Raw genomic sequence first — 16,529 nt, 5'->3', positions numbered from 1 at the left:
TATAGGCTGTCTCATCATTGTCGGTGATCAGGCCTACCACTGTTGTGTCGTCGGCAAACTTAATGATGGTGTTGGAGTCGTGCCTGGCCATGCAGTCATGGGTGAACAGAGAGTACAGGAGGGGACTGAGCACGCACCCCTGAGGGGCCCCCGTGTTGAGGATCAGTGTGGCAGATGTGTTGTTACCTACCCTTACCACCTGGGGGTGGCCCGTCAGGAAGTCCAGGATCCAGTTGCAGAGGGAGGTGTTTAGTCCCAGGATCCTTAGCTTAGTGATGAGCTTAGAGGGCACTATGGTGTTGAATGCTGAGCTGTAGTCAATGAATAGCATTCTCACGTAGGTGTTCCTCTTGTCCAGGTGGGAAAGGGCAGTGTGGAGTGCAATAGAGATTGCATCATCTGTGGATCTGTTGGGGCGGTATGCAAATTGGAGTGGGTCTAGGGTTTCTGGGATAATGCTGTTGATGTGAGCCATGACCAGCCTTTCAAAGCACTTCATGGCTACAGACGTCAGTGCTACGGGTCGGTAGTCATTTAGGCAGGTTATCTTAGAGTCCTTGGGCACGGGGACTATGGTGGTCTGCTTGAAACATGTTGATATTACAGACTCAGTCAGGGACATGTTGAAAATGTCAGTGAAGACACTTGCCAGTTGGTCAGCACATGCTCGGAGTACACGTCCTGGTAATCCGTCTGGCCCTGCGGCCTTGTGAATGTTGACCTGCTTAAAAGTCTTACTCACATCGGCTACGGAGAGCGTGATCACATAGTCATCCGGAACAGCTGGTGCTCTCATGCATGCTTCAGTGTTGCTTGCCTCGAAGCGAGCATAGAAGTGGTTTAGCTCGTCTGGTAGGCTTGTGTCACTGGGCAGCTCGCGGCTGTGCTTCCCTTTGTAGTCTGTAATAGTTTTCAAGCCCTGCCACATCCGACGAGCGTCAGAGCCAGTGTAGTACGATTCAATCTTAGTCCTGTATTGACTCTTTGCCTGTTTGATGGCTCGTCGGAGGGCATAGCGGGATTTCTTATAAGCGTCCGGGTTAGAGTCCCGTTCCTTGAAAGCGGCAGCTCTACCCTTTAGCTCAGTGCGGATGTTTCCTGTAATCCATGGCTTCTGGTTGGGGTATGTACGTACGGTCACTGTGGGGACGACATCATCGATGCACTTATTGATGAAGCCAGTGACTGATGTGGTGTACTCCTCAATGCTGTCTGAAGAATCACGGAACATGTTCCAGTCTGTGCTAGCAAAACATTCCTGTAGCTTAGCATCTGCGTCATCTGACCACTTTTTTATTAACCGAGTCACTGGTGCTTCCTGCTTTAGTTTTTGCTTATAAGCAGGAATCAGGAGGATAGAGTTATGGTCAGATTTGCCAAATGGAGGGCGAGGGAGAGCTTTGTATGCGTCTCTGTGTGTGGAGTAAAGGTGGTCTAGAGTTTGGAAATTAATTAGAAATTAGGTAGAACGGATTTAAGTTTCCCTGCATTAAAGTCCCCGGCCACTAGGAGCGCTGCATCTGGATGAGCGTTTTCCTGTTAATTTATGGCCTTGTACAACTCATTCAGTGCAATCTTAATGCCAGCATTGGTTTGTGGTGGTAAATAGACAGCTATGAAAAATATAGATGAAAACTCTCTTGGTAAATAGTGTGGTCTACAGCTTATCATAAGATACTCTACCTCAGGCGAGCAAAACCTCGAGACTTCCTTAGTACTTGATTTTCTGCACCAGCTGTTGTTTACAAATATACACAGACCGCCACCCCTTGTCTTACCGGAGTCAGCCGTTCTATCCTGCCGATGTAGCGTATAGCCCGCTAGCTGTATGTTATCCATGTTGTCGTTCAGCCACGACTCGTGAAACATAAGATATTACAGTTTTTAATGTCATGTTGGTAGGATAACCGTAATCTTAGGTCATCCAATTTGTTATCCAATGATTGAAGATTGGCTAATAGGATTGATGGAAGAGGCAGTTTACTCGCTCGCCGTCGGATCCTTACAAGGCACCCCAATCTACGTCCACGATATCTCCGTCTCTTCCTCACGCGAATGACGGGGATTTGGGCCTTGTCGGGTGTCTGTATGATATGCTTCGCGGCCGCCTCGTTGAAGAAAAAATCTTCGTCCAATACGAGGTGAGTAATCGCTGTCCTGATATCCAGAAGCTCTTTTTGGTTATAAGAGACGATGGCAGAAACATTATGTACAAAATAAATTACAAATAACACGGAAAAACACACATAATAGTACAATTGGTTAGAGGGCTGTAAAACGGCAGCCATCTTCTCCGGCGCTGTCAATGATGTTGAAGTTGAGTAGATGGCAAGCACAGCGCTGGTGCTTTGGCAGCTGGTACTCCAAACCATCATCTTCATTCAGGACCGTTGCCACATCAACCAACTCCACTTCTTCACTCTCCTCTTGTTCCTCTTCACCATCTTCCTGTCCTGGCTGAGCTGCTTCACCACCCACTGCCTCGTTTTTTTCATCTTCTCCAAGAACTTGGAAAGCTTTCAAGAAGTTAGAGCCATTGTCTGTTGTTGTTCTCACAATCTTACCCCGGATTTCAAACTCAGAATGGATGTCATTTAGGGCGCCTGCCAACACATCAAACGGTGTGCGATCCTCTCAACCGTTTACAGGCCAGGGCTGCAAAGCATCTGTTGAGACTGTCAGGGTCTATCCAGTGGGCTGTAACACCAATGAAGCTACGTCTTCTTGCAGACCAGCAGTCGGTGGTGGTGGCGATGTGGTCAACTCCTCTCATGGCCTCAGTCACCTTCTTAATTTCCGTGGAGGCTTCATCAATCCTGGAGCGCAGTGTAGGCCTTGATAAGATCTTTGAGTTAGGCTGCAGATCCTGGACAAACTCTCTGAACGGTTCTTGTTCTACAACAGTGAATGGTTGGAGCACTTGGACCACATACTTCTTTGTCGATTAATTTTTTTGTGACACTGTCTTCAGTAATGTGCTCTGCTTGATGGTGGAGGGAGTCTTAGGGGCATGTTCTCTTCAGTGTGTTTTCCATCAGTTCTCCATACTTCTTAAGATGGTGTACATGCTTTCTCTGAAATAAGAAGAAAAGGAAAAGAGAAAGACAGTTACTTAGCTACATAACTACCATCACCAAATACTTAAGATATAGGATCCTAATTTTAAAGCTATAAACAACATTAGTTAAGTGAGAGTTTGTGACCACCATTTAATATTACAATGAGAAAAAAACTGTTAATTGATCTAGCTGTTAGGTTAACGTTATGTCAATAACTTAAGTCTACAGTAATTAGCTAGGTAAGAACAATTTTATCAACTAACATAAGGAATATGGCTAGCTAACACCCGAAAGCTAACATTAGTTAGCTAGCTAGCTTGACCAGGTATTTAAAGAAATTGTCTTTGGCTAGACTAACGTTAGCTGACTAAAATGTGCCCAGATTCGTAAACTACTAGTTGTTAACAAGCTAGCTAGTTAGCTCGTGTCAGTTTAGTTAGATTGCATTAGCTAACAAAGCTTCCGAATCTGGGCACATTTTAGCCAGCTAAAGTAGGTTCCTACTAGCTGGTGAACTATTTAGGTATATAGGATGAGCTAGCATCAACTAACACTGCTTGTTGCATTAGCAAATGTGGGCTAGCTAGTTTAGCTAATGTTAGCTAGCATGCTAAGCTAACGTTATTCTAGCAAGCTAACAGTAGGCTTACCTCAATGTGTTTTTTTAGGTTCGAAGGGGAGTTCTTCAACGTTAGTTTTTCCTGAACTTTTGGTAAACATAACATACGTTTCATCCGGTACGATGAATACTTCATTCCGAGAAAATAAAGCATGTCTTTTAGATACAGCCAAGGGTGTTCGTCCTTATCAGGAGGTGGTGGTAGAGCGATGCTGGACATGATTGTGCGAGTGGATAACTGTTTTGCAAGTAACAGAATCCCGGTGGTTGGGTTTGCACTTTAGGACCCTTGGATTTGCCAAAACTGATGATTGGATCAACTCTGCATGTCGTCGCCTGCTGTATTGCAAAACAAGTTCACCCATGAGTGTGCCGACTCGCCGATGTTGCTTGCATCTTTTTTCCAACATGATTTGGTTTTTTTCTTCCAGCTTCAGTTTGATTAAATTTTGTAGCGAGTAACGAAGGTGTCAGGGGAAATGTATCGGAGTAAAAGTATATATATATATTTTTTTTTAGTGTAGTAAAAGTAAAACTCGACAGAATTATAAATAGTAAAGTACAGATACCAAAAAAAACTACTTAAGTACAGTAACGAAGTATTTCTACTTCGTTACTTTACACAACTGCCCAACAGCACAGTCACTGCTATTCACCCTGATAAAACTCACAGGGTCATTGGCTCATAAGGTTCTCTTTATTCACCTGTTCCTGGCTGGTTCCAACTGACAAACTCAATCCACTGCCAGAGAGGCAGTCAACATAATTGTCAGGAGGCTGCCAAATTTTATTTCACCAAGAGACAGAGGAACAACCTCAGCGCCAAATAATTATGGGGAGATGGAAAGGAGAGGAGTCCATTGTGGATTGAGTCATCATATACCCACCCACACCATTATCATATTTGCTGGCAAAACCTTATTATAGAATTTGTACCAATTCGCCTGGAGGCGATCTGCAGCATTGACACAAGTTCATTATCTCCCTTTCCTGTTGATCTAGTCAACTCAGGCAAAATCTCGGTCTGGCTGGGCTTTAAGAAAATAATGAGGAGAGCGCTCTCTCTCTCTCCCTCCCTCTTCTTGCTCCTTTTCCCCCTCTCTCACTCCCCCTCTCGCTCTCCTTCTCCCTCTCTCGCTCTCCCTCTCTCTCCTTCTCCCGCTCTCCTTCTCCCTCTCTCCTTGCTCCTAGTACCTGAATACCATGGTCTCTCTCATTTGCATGTATTTTACAGCAAAGACTGAACCAGGGGCCTTATTTATCAACCGTGCATACATTTCTTTAAAAATTCTGGTGTACGTGGAGATTCTAGGATTTGTGTGCGCCACAAATTATTGGGATTTACCAAAATGTCACACTGTTCACCTTTTATGGTAACAAAAACACCCTCATTTGCAACATGATTTGGAAAAGTTGGAACTGGGACATTTCCATTTCTAAAGGAAATTGGAATAGCAACTTTAAATCACATTTCTGTAGAGGTGTGGGGAGAATGTTTTAAACTACAAAAAGTCACTACACAAATTATAGCGACTGCCAAACACTGGCCGCACATTCTGCATGATTGATTGTCTATTCAAACAATTTAAAACAAAATGCTACAGCCCACACTACGCAAAATCTAAATTGTTGTTCAATATTTTGTTTGTCAATAGATGATTGTGTTTCTATCTCCTTTCTTGGTATAGGCTCAGAGATTAAGTAGGCTATTATGGCGCCATCCTATCTCACAGCAATACTGCAGCCTATCCATATATACTGTCTAGGCTACCGGTCTATTACTTTCGAGCATGCTTGGCTATTGAATGAGCGATGGATAAATGATAGCCTAATATCAGTTGTGGAGGGGGAATAAACCAGTCATGTCAGAAAATATGATTATGATTTAGGCCCATATAATAAAACTCAAAGAAACATATTAGGCTACATGCTGCTATGCAATCTCCTTACCAACGGCAAATGCATCTGGTTTATCATTAGCATATGTTTTTATTAGCCTACCATTAGGCCTATTATAATTCCCGAGCAGCAAAAACCTAAATTTCCCCCAAAATAACGATATTTGCTTACAATACAATTCTTCAACTACTAGAAGTTGTGGTCAGAGATTTGCGTGGAGATACACGCAATTTCCCGCCAAGTTCAAAATTGATAAATACCAACCTTGGAGGGAAAACTGGCACACGCAAGATTTAGAACCTTTGATAAATGAGGCCCCTGGTCCATGAATCATGATTTCAAACACCAAAGGGCCACAAAACTCAAGACACTGGGATGACAATGTATTTAGAATACAAAAAATCACTGAATTTAGTCTAATGTTGTCTGTCACCTATTTCATGATGTTATTTCCCTGGCAACCGATGCTTATCATATACGCACGCACGCACGTCCAATCTCAAATACAAATTGTGATCAATCGCAAACCCTGTTACAGCACCTTTTGATGTTCTATCCAATCCTGAGCAGTTGAAAAAATAGCAAACTTAAACAGTTTCTTCATTTGTTATATTTTCTATGCAGCTTTGACCTATGACCTGTAGCATTGACCTACCAGCACTCGACTCCACCTCCATGGCCTCTGCCGCAGGCTGCTCCAGCAGTGCCCCGTCCACGTGTGTGAAAACAAAGGGTTTCTCCGAGGCCACCATTAGCCCTTTCCCATGGGGCTCCACCGCTGCATAGTGGGGCACTGACTTCCCCCTCAGCTCCCTCCTCTTCCTTACCTTGTACTTCTTCTCCTGACCTGAAAATGGCCGATACAGCACACACAGAATACATGTTCAAGCATTATTAGAGTGATTTGATTGCAATTTACAGGTTTAATTCTCCTACCTGGCAATTTGGCACATATCAGACTCAAAATAAAAATATATTCTCTCTGCAACTTCTCGAGTCTGGCCCGAGTCACATGACTTGGGCTCGAGTCTGGCCTGGGTCACATGACTTGGGCTCGAGTCTGGCCCGAGTCACACATTTGATGACTTGAGACTTGACTTAATAGAAAAGAAAATAACTTGAGACCTGATTTCTTCAAGACTCAGGACTCGTCTTTGACTTGAGACTGATGACAAATTTGGCCAGGTTTTGTAACATTTTGTCAATCATTTTGTGGCACAGAATCTCTGTGGATTACTCTCCATGCAGCCAAAGACAGTAGCCGCAGCATCGTACTTGCAAAAAAAACGTGCAACCGATTGGCTAGTGAAATGACCAGCAAACTGTCAATCAACACAGATCATGTGAGCTAGTGAATAGATTGCTGCAAACGGCTAATTGTATGGAGAGGGGATTTCCATAAATATATATGCAGCTCCAAACTTTTTGGGTGAACAACAAATATTAACTGTTTACTTTGCAAACTCAGCAGCAATGAGGCATGAAGTAACAATTACCAGCATAGGCCTACTTGTCTTTTGGTATGTCAAATTTGCTTGAAAAAGCTTGCATTTGGAATTTGTTGTTAAAAATTAATTATTACATAATCAAAATAGGTTGTAGACAAAATAATGTAAAGGGCAATCTGATAGCCTCAATATATAGACAAAGATTTGTAGTTGAAAAAGTTATTGCATGTATAGATTTTTTTTTTTTACTTGACATGAGACTTGACTTGAAAAGACTTGTGACTTGACTCAACTCTTATGCAATTTCACTATTGCATTACACTTTGTTACTGGTTTTTCCTTTTATTTCCATTTTCCTTTATTTTTCTATTTGTTTTTGATGTGTCCATTTTGTTTAAATGTATGTTACTGTTGTCTTAGACCTATAAGGCCCTATGTAAAAAGGGGAGGTCACAATTCTGTTTGTACACTTGTTTACATGGATATGCTTCTTAATAAAAATGTATTTTAAACAAGCCATTACACTTCGTCATTATGGCATTTTATTATTATTATTATTCAGGTTATTACTTATGAATAAATAAATATAAATAAATATGAATCTACAAATGAAGAAATGGATCTGTTGCTTTTTCGTATTGACACAACATTAACGCATGACAAGATTATTATTAATATTATTAAATAAAATGTATATGCCTACTTTGTCCATGTTCTTCAAAGAGAGGACGCCGTAATGAGATTAATAATGTATCCTAAGCAAGTGAAAATAGGACTTTTACAAGATTAAATCATGACGTTTGATTCTTATTAAAGAGATGGATTCCAAACAGGCTACTTTAGGAAATGTTCTTAATGGACATATAGGCCTATCGAGAGAATCAGCAAACTCTCACACGCACAACACCGTAAAAGGACCCGTCAATCAAAGCCACAAGCGTAGGTAAGAAACAAGAGTAAATATTTATCCTTTCGTTAAAACGTATTAAAAAAACCTAGGCCTACCTTAGGCTTTCCGAAAGTAAGCTATAGTCTAACATAATGAATTGACAAGCAAAGTATGAAGGGGAGAAAGATAGCTATGCGATAGTATGAAGATGAAATTGACAATCATTCAAATATATACAAATACAGTGGGGAGAACAAGTATTTGATACACTGCCGATTTTGCAGGTTTTCCTACTTCAAAGCATGTAGAGGTCTGTACTTTTTATCATAGGTACACTTCAACTGTGAGAGACGGAATCTAAAACAAAAATCCAGAAAATCACATTGTATGATTTTTAAGTAATTCATTTGCATTTTATTGCATGACATAAGTATTTGATACATCAGAAAAGCAGAACTTAATATTTGGTACAGAAACCTTTGTTTGCAATTACAGAGATCATACATTTCCTGTAGGTCTTGACCAGGTTTGCACACACTGCAGCAGGGATTTTGGCCCACTCCTCCATACAGACCTTCTCCAGATCCTTCAGGTTTCGGGGTTGTTGCTGGGCAATACGGACTTTCAGCTCCCTCCGAAGATTTTCTATTGGGTTTAGGTCAGGAGACTGGCTAGGCCACTCCAGGACCTTGAGATGCTTCTTACGGAGCCACTCCTTAGTTGCCCTGGCTGTGTGTTTCGGGTCGTTGTCATGCTGGAAGACCCAGCCACAACCCATCTTCAATGCTCTTACTGAGGGAAGGAGGTTGTTGGCCAAGATCTTGCGATACATGGCCCCATCCATCCTCCCCTCAATACGGTGCAGTCGTCCTGTCCCCTTTGCAGAAAAGCATCCCCAAAGAATGATGTTTCCACCTCCATGCTTCACGGTTGGGATGGTGTTCTTGGGGTTGTACTCATCCTTCTTCTTCCTCCAAACACGGCGAGTGGAGTTTAGACCAAAAAGCTCTATTTTTGTCTCATCAGACCACATGACCTTCTCCCATCCCTCCTCTGGATAATCCAGATGGTCATTGGCAAACTTCAGACGGGCCTGGACATGCGCTGGCTTGAGCAGGGGGACCTTGGGTGCGCTGCAGGATTTTAATCCATGACGGCGTAGTGTGTTACTAATGGTTTTCTTTGAGACTGTGGTCCCAGCTCTCTTCAGGTCATTGACCAGGTCCTGCCGTGTAGTTCTGGGCTGATCCCTCACCTTCCTCATGATCATTGATGCCCCACGAGGTGAGATCTTGCATGGAGCCCCAGACCGAGGGTGATTGACCGTCATCTTGAACTTCTTCCATTTTCTTCCAGTTGTTGCCTTCTCACCAAGCTGCTTGCCTATTGTCCTGTAGCCCATCCCAGCCTTGTGCAGGTCTACAATTTTATCCCTGATGTCCTTACACAGCTCTCTGGTCTTAGCCATTGTGGAGAGGTTGGAGTCTGTTTGATTGCGTGTGTGGACAGGTGTCTTTTATACAGGTAACGAGTTCAAACAGGTGCAGTTAATACAGGTAATGAGTGGAGAACAGGAGGGCTTCTTAAAGAAAAACTAACAGGTCTGTGAGAGCCGGAATTCTTACTGGTTGGTAGGTGATCAAATACTTATGTCATGCAATAAAATGCAAATTAATTACTTAAAAATCATACAATGTGATTTTCTGGATTTTTGTTTTAGATTCCGTCTCTCACAGTTGAAGTGTACCTATGATAAAAATTACAGACCTCTACATGCTTTGTAAGTAGGAAAACCTGCAAAATCGGCAGTGTATCAAATACTTGTTCTCCCCACTGTACATAGCCTACTTATCAACGTTGATTAGTCTTTAAATTAAGAAAAGATTCCATATCAAATTATACCATGCCAGGTTGGAGAAGATTGGCGGATTGTCCATTTGACACAACATTAGCCCATTATAGGCCTCAGAGCTAGAACAACTTTGTATATTCAGACACATCCAACCTTTAAAAGACGACCGATATAAACCTCCACTCTGCTCACCCAAAGTCATGTTTATTACAGCTGTTTTAATAGAACATGGCACCGTTGAGGGTAGAGTTGTAACGATACATGTATCACAATGGAGGCTGCTGAGGACGACATAATAATGGCCGGAACGGAGCAAATGGAATGATACCATTCCGCTCCAGCCATTACCACAAGCCTGTCCTCCACAATTAAGGTGCCACCATCCTCCTGTGGTGTTTCATGACGATACTGAAATACTTCATTTTCCATGGCAAAAGGAAGTTTCCAAGTAATTAAAGTTCACTATGGGCCCTGGTCAAAATAAGTGCACTATATAGTGAATAGAGTGCCATTTGGGATGCATCCCATGTCTAATTTTCTCATTCTGCTCTACCCTCCTTTTAATCATTACTACAAGGTAGCTTTGTTTCAGGGCGAATGCCCAGAGTTTATGACAATTCTCCTTGGCAACATTTATTTTGGAAGACAGATCTACAGCTGAGACATCAGAATTAGAGCAAATTAAAGTCAATTAACGCACATTTCGCTTTCCCAAACACTAACTAAATGTTGTTTCTGTAGGCTAGCCTTTGATAACAGAAATGATGGCCTTTGATAATAGAAATTATGTGCATGAAGGTAGTAAAAATGCCACAAATGCTCACTTCCTAATTCATACCTACCTGTTAATCAGCTAGCCCTCATCAACTTATGCACTGTCACTGAGAAACGAAAGAAGCAATGAAGCGATCTATCTTCATATGAATAAGATGTTTAATTGAACTGAGGAACAAAATTATCCTGAATAACTTAGTTACTATTCCCAACTCCCTCATCATTGATATCAGAATGAGGTAGTTCATATACAATGGTATAATGGTCCTCTGCAGCTCAGCTGGTAGAGCACGGCGCTTGTAACGCCAAGGTAGTGGGTTCGATCCCCGGGACCACCCATACACAAAAAATAATGTATGCACGCATGACTGTAAGTCGCTTTGGATAAAAGCGTCTGCTAAATGGCATATTATTATTATTATTACAGTGCCTTGCAAAAGTATTCATCCCCCTTGGCATTTTTCCTATTTTGCTGCATTACAACCTGTAATTTAAATTAATTTTTATTTGTCATGTAATGGACATCCACAAAATAATCCAAATTGGTGAAGTGAAATTAAAAAAATAACTTGTTAAAAAAAAATCTAAAAAATAAAGAACGGAAAAGCCGTGCGTGCATATCTATTCACCCCCTTTGCTATGAAGCCCCTAAATAAGATCTGGTGCAACCAATTACCTTCAGAAGTCACATAATTAGTTAAATAAAGTCCACCTGTGTGCAATCTAAGTGTCACATGATGTCACATGATCTCAGTATATATACACACACCTGTTCTGAAAGGCCCCAGAGTGCAATACCACTAAGCAAGGGGCACCACCAAGCAAGTGGCACCATGAAGACCAAGGAGCTCTCTAAACAGGTCAGGGACAAAGTTGTGGAGAAGTACAGATCAGGGTTGGGTTCTAAAAAAATATCTGAAACTTTGAACATCCCACAGAGCACCATTAAATCCATTATTAAAAAATGGCACCACAACAAACCTGCCAAGAGAGGGCCACCCACCAAAACGCACGGACCAGGCAAGAAGGGCATTAATCAGAGAGGCAACAAAGAGACCAAAGATAACCCTGAAGGAGCTGCAAAGCTCCACAGCGGAAATTGGAGTATCTGTCTATAGGACCACTTTAAACCGAGCTGGGCTTTATGGAAGAGTGGCCAGAAAAAGAGTGGCCAGAAAAAAAGCCATTGCTTAAAGAAAAAAATAAGCAAACACGTTTGGTGTTCGCCAAAAGGCATGTGGGAGACTCCCCAAACATATGGAAGAAGGTACTCTGGTCAGATGAGACTAAAATTGAGCTTTTTGGCCATCAAGGAAAACGCTATGTCTGGCACAAACCCAACATCTCTCATCATCCCGAGAACACCATCCCCACAGTGAAGCATGATGGTGGCAGCATCATGCTGTGGGGATGTTTTTAATCGTCAGGGACTGGGAAACTGGTCAGAATTGAAGGAATGATGGATGGCGCTAAATACAGGGAAATTCTTGAGGGAAACCTGTTTCAGTCTTCCAGAGATTTGAGAGAGGGACAGCGGTTCACCTTCCAGCAGGACAATGACACTAAGCATACTGCTAAAGCAACACTCAAGTGGTTTAAGGGGAAACATTTAAATGTATTGGAATGGCCTAGTCAAAGCTCAGACCTCAATCCAATTGAGAATCTGTGGAATGACTTAAAGACTGCTGTACACCAGCGGAACCCATCCAACTTGAAGGAGCTGGAGCAGTTTTGCCTTGAAGAATGGGCAAAAATCCCAGTGGCTAGATGTGCCAAGCTTATAGAGACATACCCCAAGAGACTTGCAACTGTAATTGCTGCAAAAGGTGGCTCTACAATGTATTGACTTTGGGGGGGTGAATAGTTACGCACACTCAAGTTCTGTTTTTTTGTCTTATTTCTTGTTTGTTTCACAAGAACAAATATTTTGCATCTTCAAAGTGGTAGGCATGTTGTGTAAATCAAATGATACAAACCCCTCCAAAAAATCTATTTTAATTCCAGGTTATTAGGCAACAAAATAGGAAAAATGCCAAGGGGGGTGAATACTTTCGCAAGCCACTGTACATACACTATACCAGCATCCATACAGCAGAGTTAGGTTTTGTCATCCCCTAGTGTTATGAGCAGTATATGGAATATAGGATGCCATTTGGGATAAAGACACAGTGCCCCACCCCACTCACCCTGTTCTGCAGCGTTAGAGACTGTGATCCATTCCAGAGAAACAGAGTAGCCACTTCCCTTGGCATCAGAGTCCGATGACGGGTCTTTCTGGATGCGGAGGAGCAGGACCTCCATGGAGTGGACCCCGTCCTGGACGTGAGATATGCTGTGGAGGATGGTGAAGGGCTCCCCCATCTCCTCACTGAACAAGGGCTGACACACACACACACACACACACACACACACACACGACCAACAAGTCTATTTAGTTCACAGAGACAGAAATGTGTTCTAAGTTTAGATCAATCCATGCACAGTGGGTATGAAATGTAGTATTTATAACACATCTATAAGAAGATATACATTCAGTGGCCAGTTTATCTAGTTAAGGGTCAGACCCCAATTTGCCATCAGAACAGCCTGAATTCATCGGGGCATGGAAACGTTGCTCAATTGTTATCAAGGGACTTGATACCAGCCTGTACCGTTGACACCAGGCAGGATGGCACCATGGTCACATGCTGCTTACGCCAAATCTTGAGTCTGCCATCAGCATGATGCAACGGGAACCGGGACTCTTCAGACCAGGCAATGTTTTTCCACTCCTCAATTGTCCAGTGTTGGTGATCGCGTGCCCACTGGAGCCGCTACTTCTTGTTTTTAGCTGATAGAGGAGTGGAACCCGTTGTGGTCGTCTGCTGCAATAGCCCATCCGTGACAAGGACCGAAGAGTTGTGCGTTCCGAGATGCCATTCTGCACACCACTGTTGTACTGCGTCGTTATTTGCCGGTTTGTGGCCCACCTGTTTTCTTGCACGATTCTTGCCATTCTCCTTCGACCACTCCTCAACGAGCTGTTTTCGCCCACAGGACTGCCGCTGACTGGATGTTTTTTGTTTGTCGTAAACCCTAGACACTATTGTATGTGAAAAGTCCAGGAAGCCGGCCGTTTCTGAGATACTGGAACCGGCGCCTGGTACCGACGATCATACTACGCTCAAAGTCACTTGGGTCACTCGTTTTGCCTATTCTAACGTTAAATCGAACAGTAACAGAACGCCTCGATGCTTGTCTGCCTGCTATATATAGCAAGCCACAGCCACGTGACTCCCGAGTGGCGCAGTGGTCTAAGGCACTGCATCGCAGTGCTAGCTGTGCCACTAGAGATCCTGGTTCGCATCCAGGCTCTGTCGTTGCCGGCCGCGACCGGGAGACCCATGGGGCGGCGCACAATTGGCCCAGCGTCGTTCAGTGTAGGGGAGGGAATGGCCGGCAGGGATGTAGCTCAGTTGGTAGAGCAAGGCGTTTGCAACGCCAGGGTTGTGGGTTCGATTCCCACGGGGGGCCAGTATGAAAAATAATGTATGCACTCACTAACTGTAAGTCGCTCTGGATAAGAGCGTCTGCTAAATGACTAAAATGTAAAAATGTAATGTCTGTAGGAGCGAATCATTTGTTGTGAACGGGGTAGATGCGTAGATGCGATAGTGTTAGTGAAGTTTTAGTAAAGCTTCATATAACAAGCTACATTGTGCATTTACAGTGGGGAAAAAAGTATTTAGTCAGCCACCAATTGTGCAAGTTCTCCCACTTAAAAAGATGAGAGAGGCCTGTAATTTTCATCATAGGTACACGTCAACAATGACAGACAAATTGAGGAAAAAAAATCCAGAAAATCACATTGTAGGATATTTAATGAATTTATTTGCAAAATAAGTATTTGGTCACCTACAAACAAGCAAGATTTCTGGCTCTCACAGACCTGTAACTTCTTCTTTAAGAGGCTCCTCTGTCCTCCACTCGTTACCTGTATTAATGGCACCTGTTTGAACTTGTTATCAGCATAAAAGACACCTGTCCACAACCTCAAACAGTCACACTCCAAACTCCACTATGGCCAAGACCAAAGAGCTGTCAAAGGACACCAGAAACAAAATTGTAGACCTGCACCAGGCTGGGAAGACTGAATCTGCAATAGGTAAGCAGTTTGGTTTGAAGAAATCAACTGTGGGAGCAATTATTAGGAAATGGAAGACATACAAGACCACTGATAATCTCCCTCGATCTGGGGCTCCACGCAAGATCTCACCCCGTGGGGTCAAAATGATCACAACAACGGTGAGCAAAAATCACAGAACCACACGGGGGGACTTAGTGAATGACCTGCAGAGAGCTGGGACCAAAGTAACAAAGCCTACCATCAGTAACACACTACGCTGCCAGGGAATCAAATCCTGCAGTGCCAGACGTGTCCCCCTGCTTAAGCCAGTACATGTCCAGGCCCGTCTGAAGTTTGCTAGAGTGCATTTGGATGATCCAGAAGAGGATGGGGAGAATGTCATATGGTCAGATGAAACCAAAATAGAACCTTTTGGTAAAAACTCAACTCGTCGTGTTTGGAGGACAAAGAATGCTGAGTTGCATCCGAAGAACACCATACCTACTGTGAAGCATGTGGGTGGAAACATCATGCTTTGGGGCTGTTTTTCTGCAAAGGGACCAGGACGACTGATCCGTGTAAAGGAAAGAATGAATGGGGCCATGTATCGTGAGATTTTGAGTGAAAACCTCCTTCCATCAGCAAGGGCATTGAAGATGAAACGTGGCTGGGTCTTTCAGCATGACAATGATCCCAAACACACCGCCCGGGCAACGAAGGAGTGGCTTCGTAAGAAGCATTTCAAGGTCCTGGAGTAGCCTAGCCAGTCTCCAGATCTCAACCCCATAGAAAATCTTTGGAGGGAGTTGAAAGTCTGTGTTGCCCAGCGACAGCCCCAAAACATCACTGCTCTAGAGGAGATCTGCATGGAGGAATGGGCCAAAATACCAGCAACAGTGTGTGAAAACCTTGTGAAGACTTACAGAAAACGTTTGACCTGTGTCATTGCCAACAAAGGGTATATAACAAAGTATTGAGAAACTTTTGTTATTGACCAAATACTTATTTTCCACCATATTTTGCAAATAAATTCATTAAAAATCCTACAATGTGATTTTCTGGATTTTTTTTCCTCAATTTGTCTGTCATTGTTGACGTGTACCTATGATGAAAATTACAGGCCTCTCTCATCTTTTTAAGTGGGAGAACTTGCACAATTGGTGGCTGACTAAATACTTTTTTTCCCCACTGTATACCATCAATAATCATGTCAAATACATTATAAATCTTTTATAAATAATGCTGTATAATGTTTATTTAATGTGAATTCCCTGTCGCTGGGTAGCCTATGTTATTAATGCTTCATGACGATAGAGTTAATGTAAAGCTTTACCCACATTTCTAACTGGCTGGGCTTGTGATTAAGTAGAGGTTGGTAATATCTTTCAAGCTCATCTACACGCTAAACCTGATCTTCAGAATGGTAAATAAAGGGGGACTGACTAGATAAAACAGGCCTAGATGAATATATTCCAAAGGGTTTATGGTAGGTTAATTTGACAAACATTTCTATCAAAGTACCCATTTCATCAGATATCTTTCATTTAACCAGGTAAGTAACATTGAGAGTGGTGCAGTGGCGCAGTGGTCTAAGGCACTGCATCGTGCCACTAGAGATCCTGGTTCGAATCCAGGCTCTGTCGTAGCCGGCCGCGACCGGGAGACCCATGGGGCGGCGCACAATTGGCCCAGCGTCGTCCAGGGTAGGGGAGGGAATGGCCGGCGGGGATGTAGCACAGTTGGTAGAGCATGGCGTTTGCAACTCCAGGGTTGTGGGTTTGATTCCCACGGGGGGCCAGTATGAAAAAATAATAATGTATGCACTAACTGTAAGTCGATCTGGATAAGAGCGTCTGCTAAATAACTAAAATGTAAATGTAAGTG

The 16,529-nt window shown here is 43.0% G+C and overlaps 1 protein-coding gene across 1 annotated transcript in view; it reads right to left on the bottom strand.

Annotated features, from left to right (window-relative positions):
• The window catches only part of nudcd1 (NudC domain containing 1), a 66,186-nt gene that overhangs the window by 37,123 nt on the left and 12,534 nt on the right, over positions 1–16,529 (bottom strand). Inside the window, exons 4-5 of the mRNA XM_084156540.1 lie at positions 12,727–12,919; positions 6,233–6,424 (exon numbers count right to left, since the gene is read on the bottom strand). Of these exons, the coding sequence (XP_084012666.1) occupies positions 6,233–6,424; positions 12,727–12,919 (385 nt within the window). The remainder of the gene's footprint in view (positions 1–6,232; positions 6,425–12,726; positions 12,920–16,529) is intronic.

Source organism: Coregonus lavaretus (genome assembly GCF_964263955.1).
Source record: "Coregonus lavaretus genome assembly, chromosome: 40".
Classification (NCBI taxonomy): domain Eukaryota; kingdom Metazoa; phylum Chordata; class Actinopteri; order Salmoniformes; family Salmonidae; genus Coregonus; species Coregonus lavaretus.
Note: the sequence above shows the minus strand (reverse complement) of the source record. Positions and strands in the feature narration are given on the sequence as shown.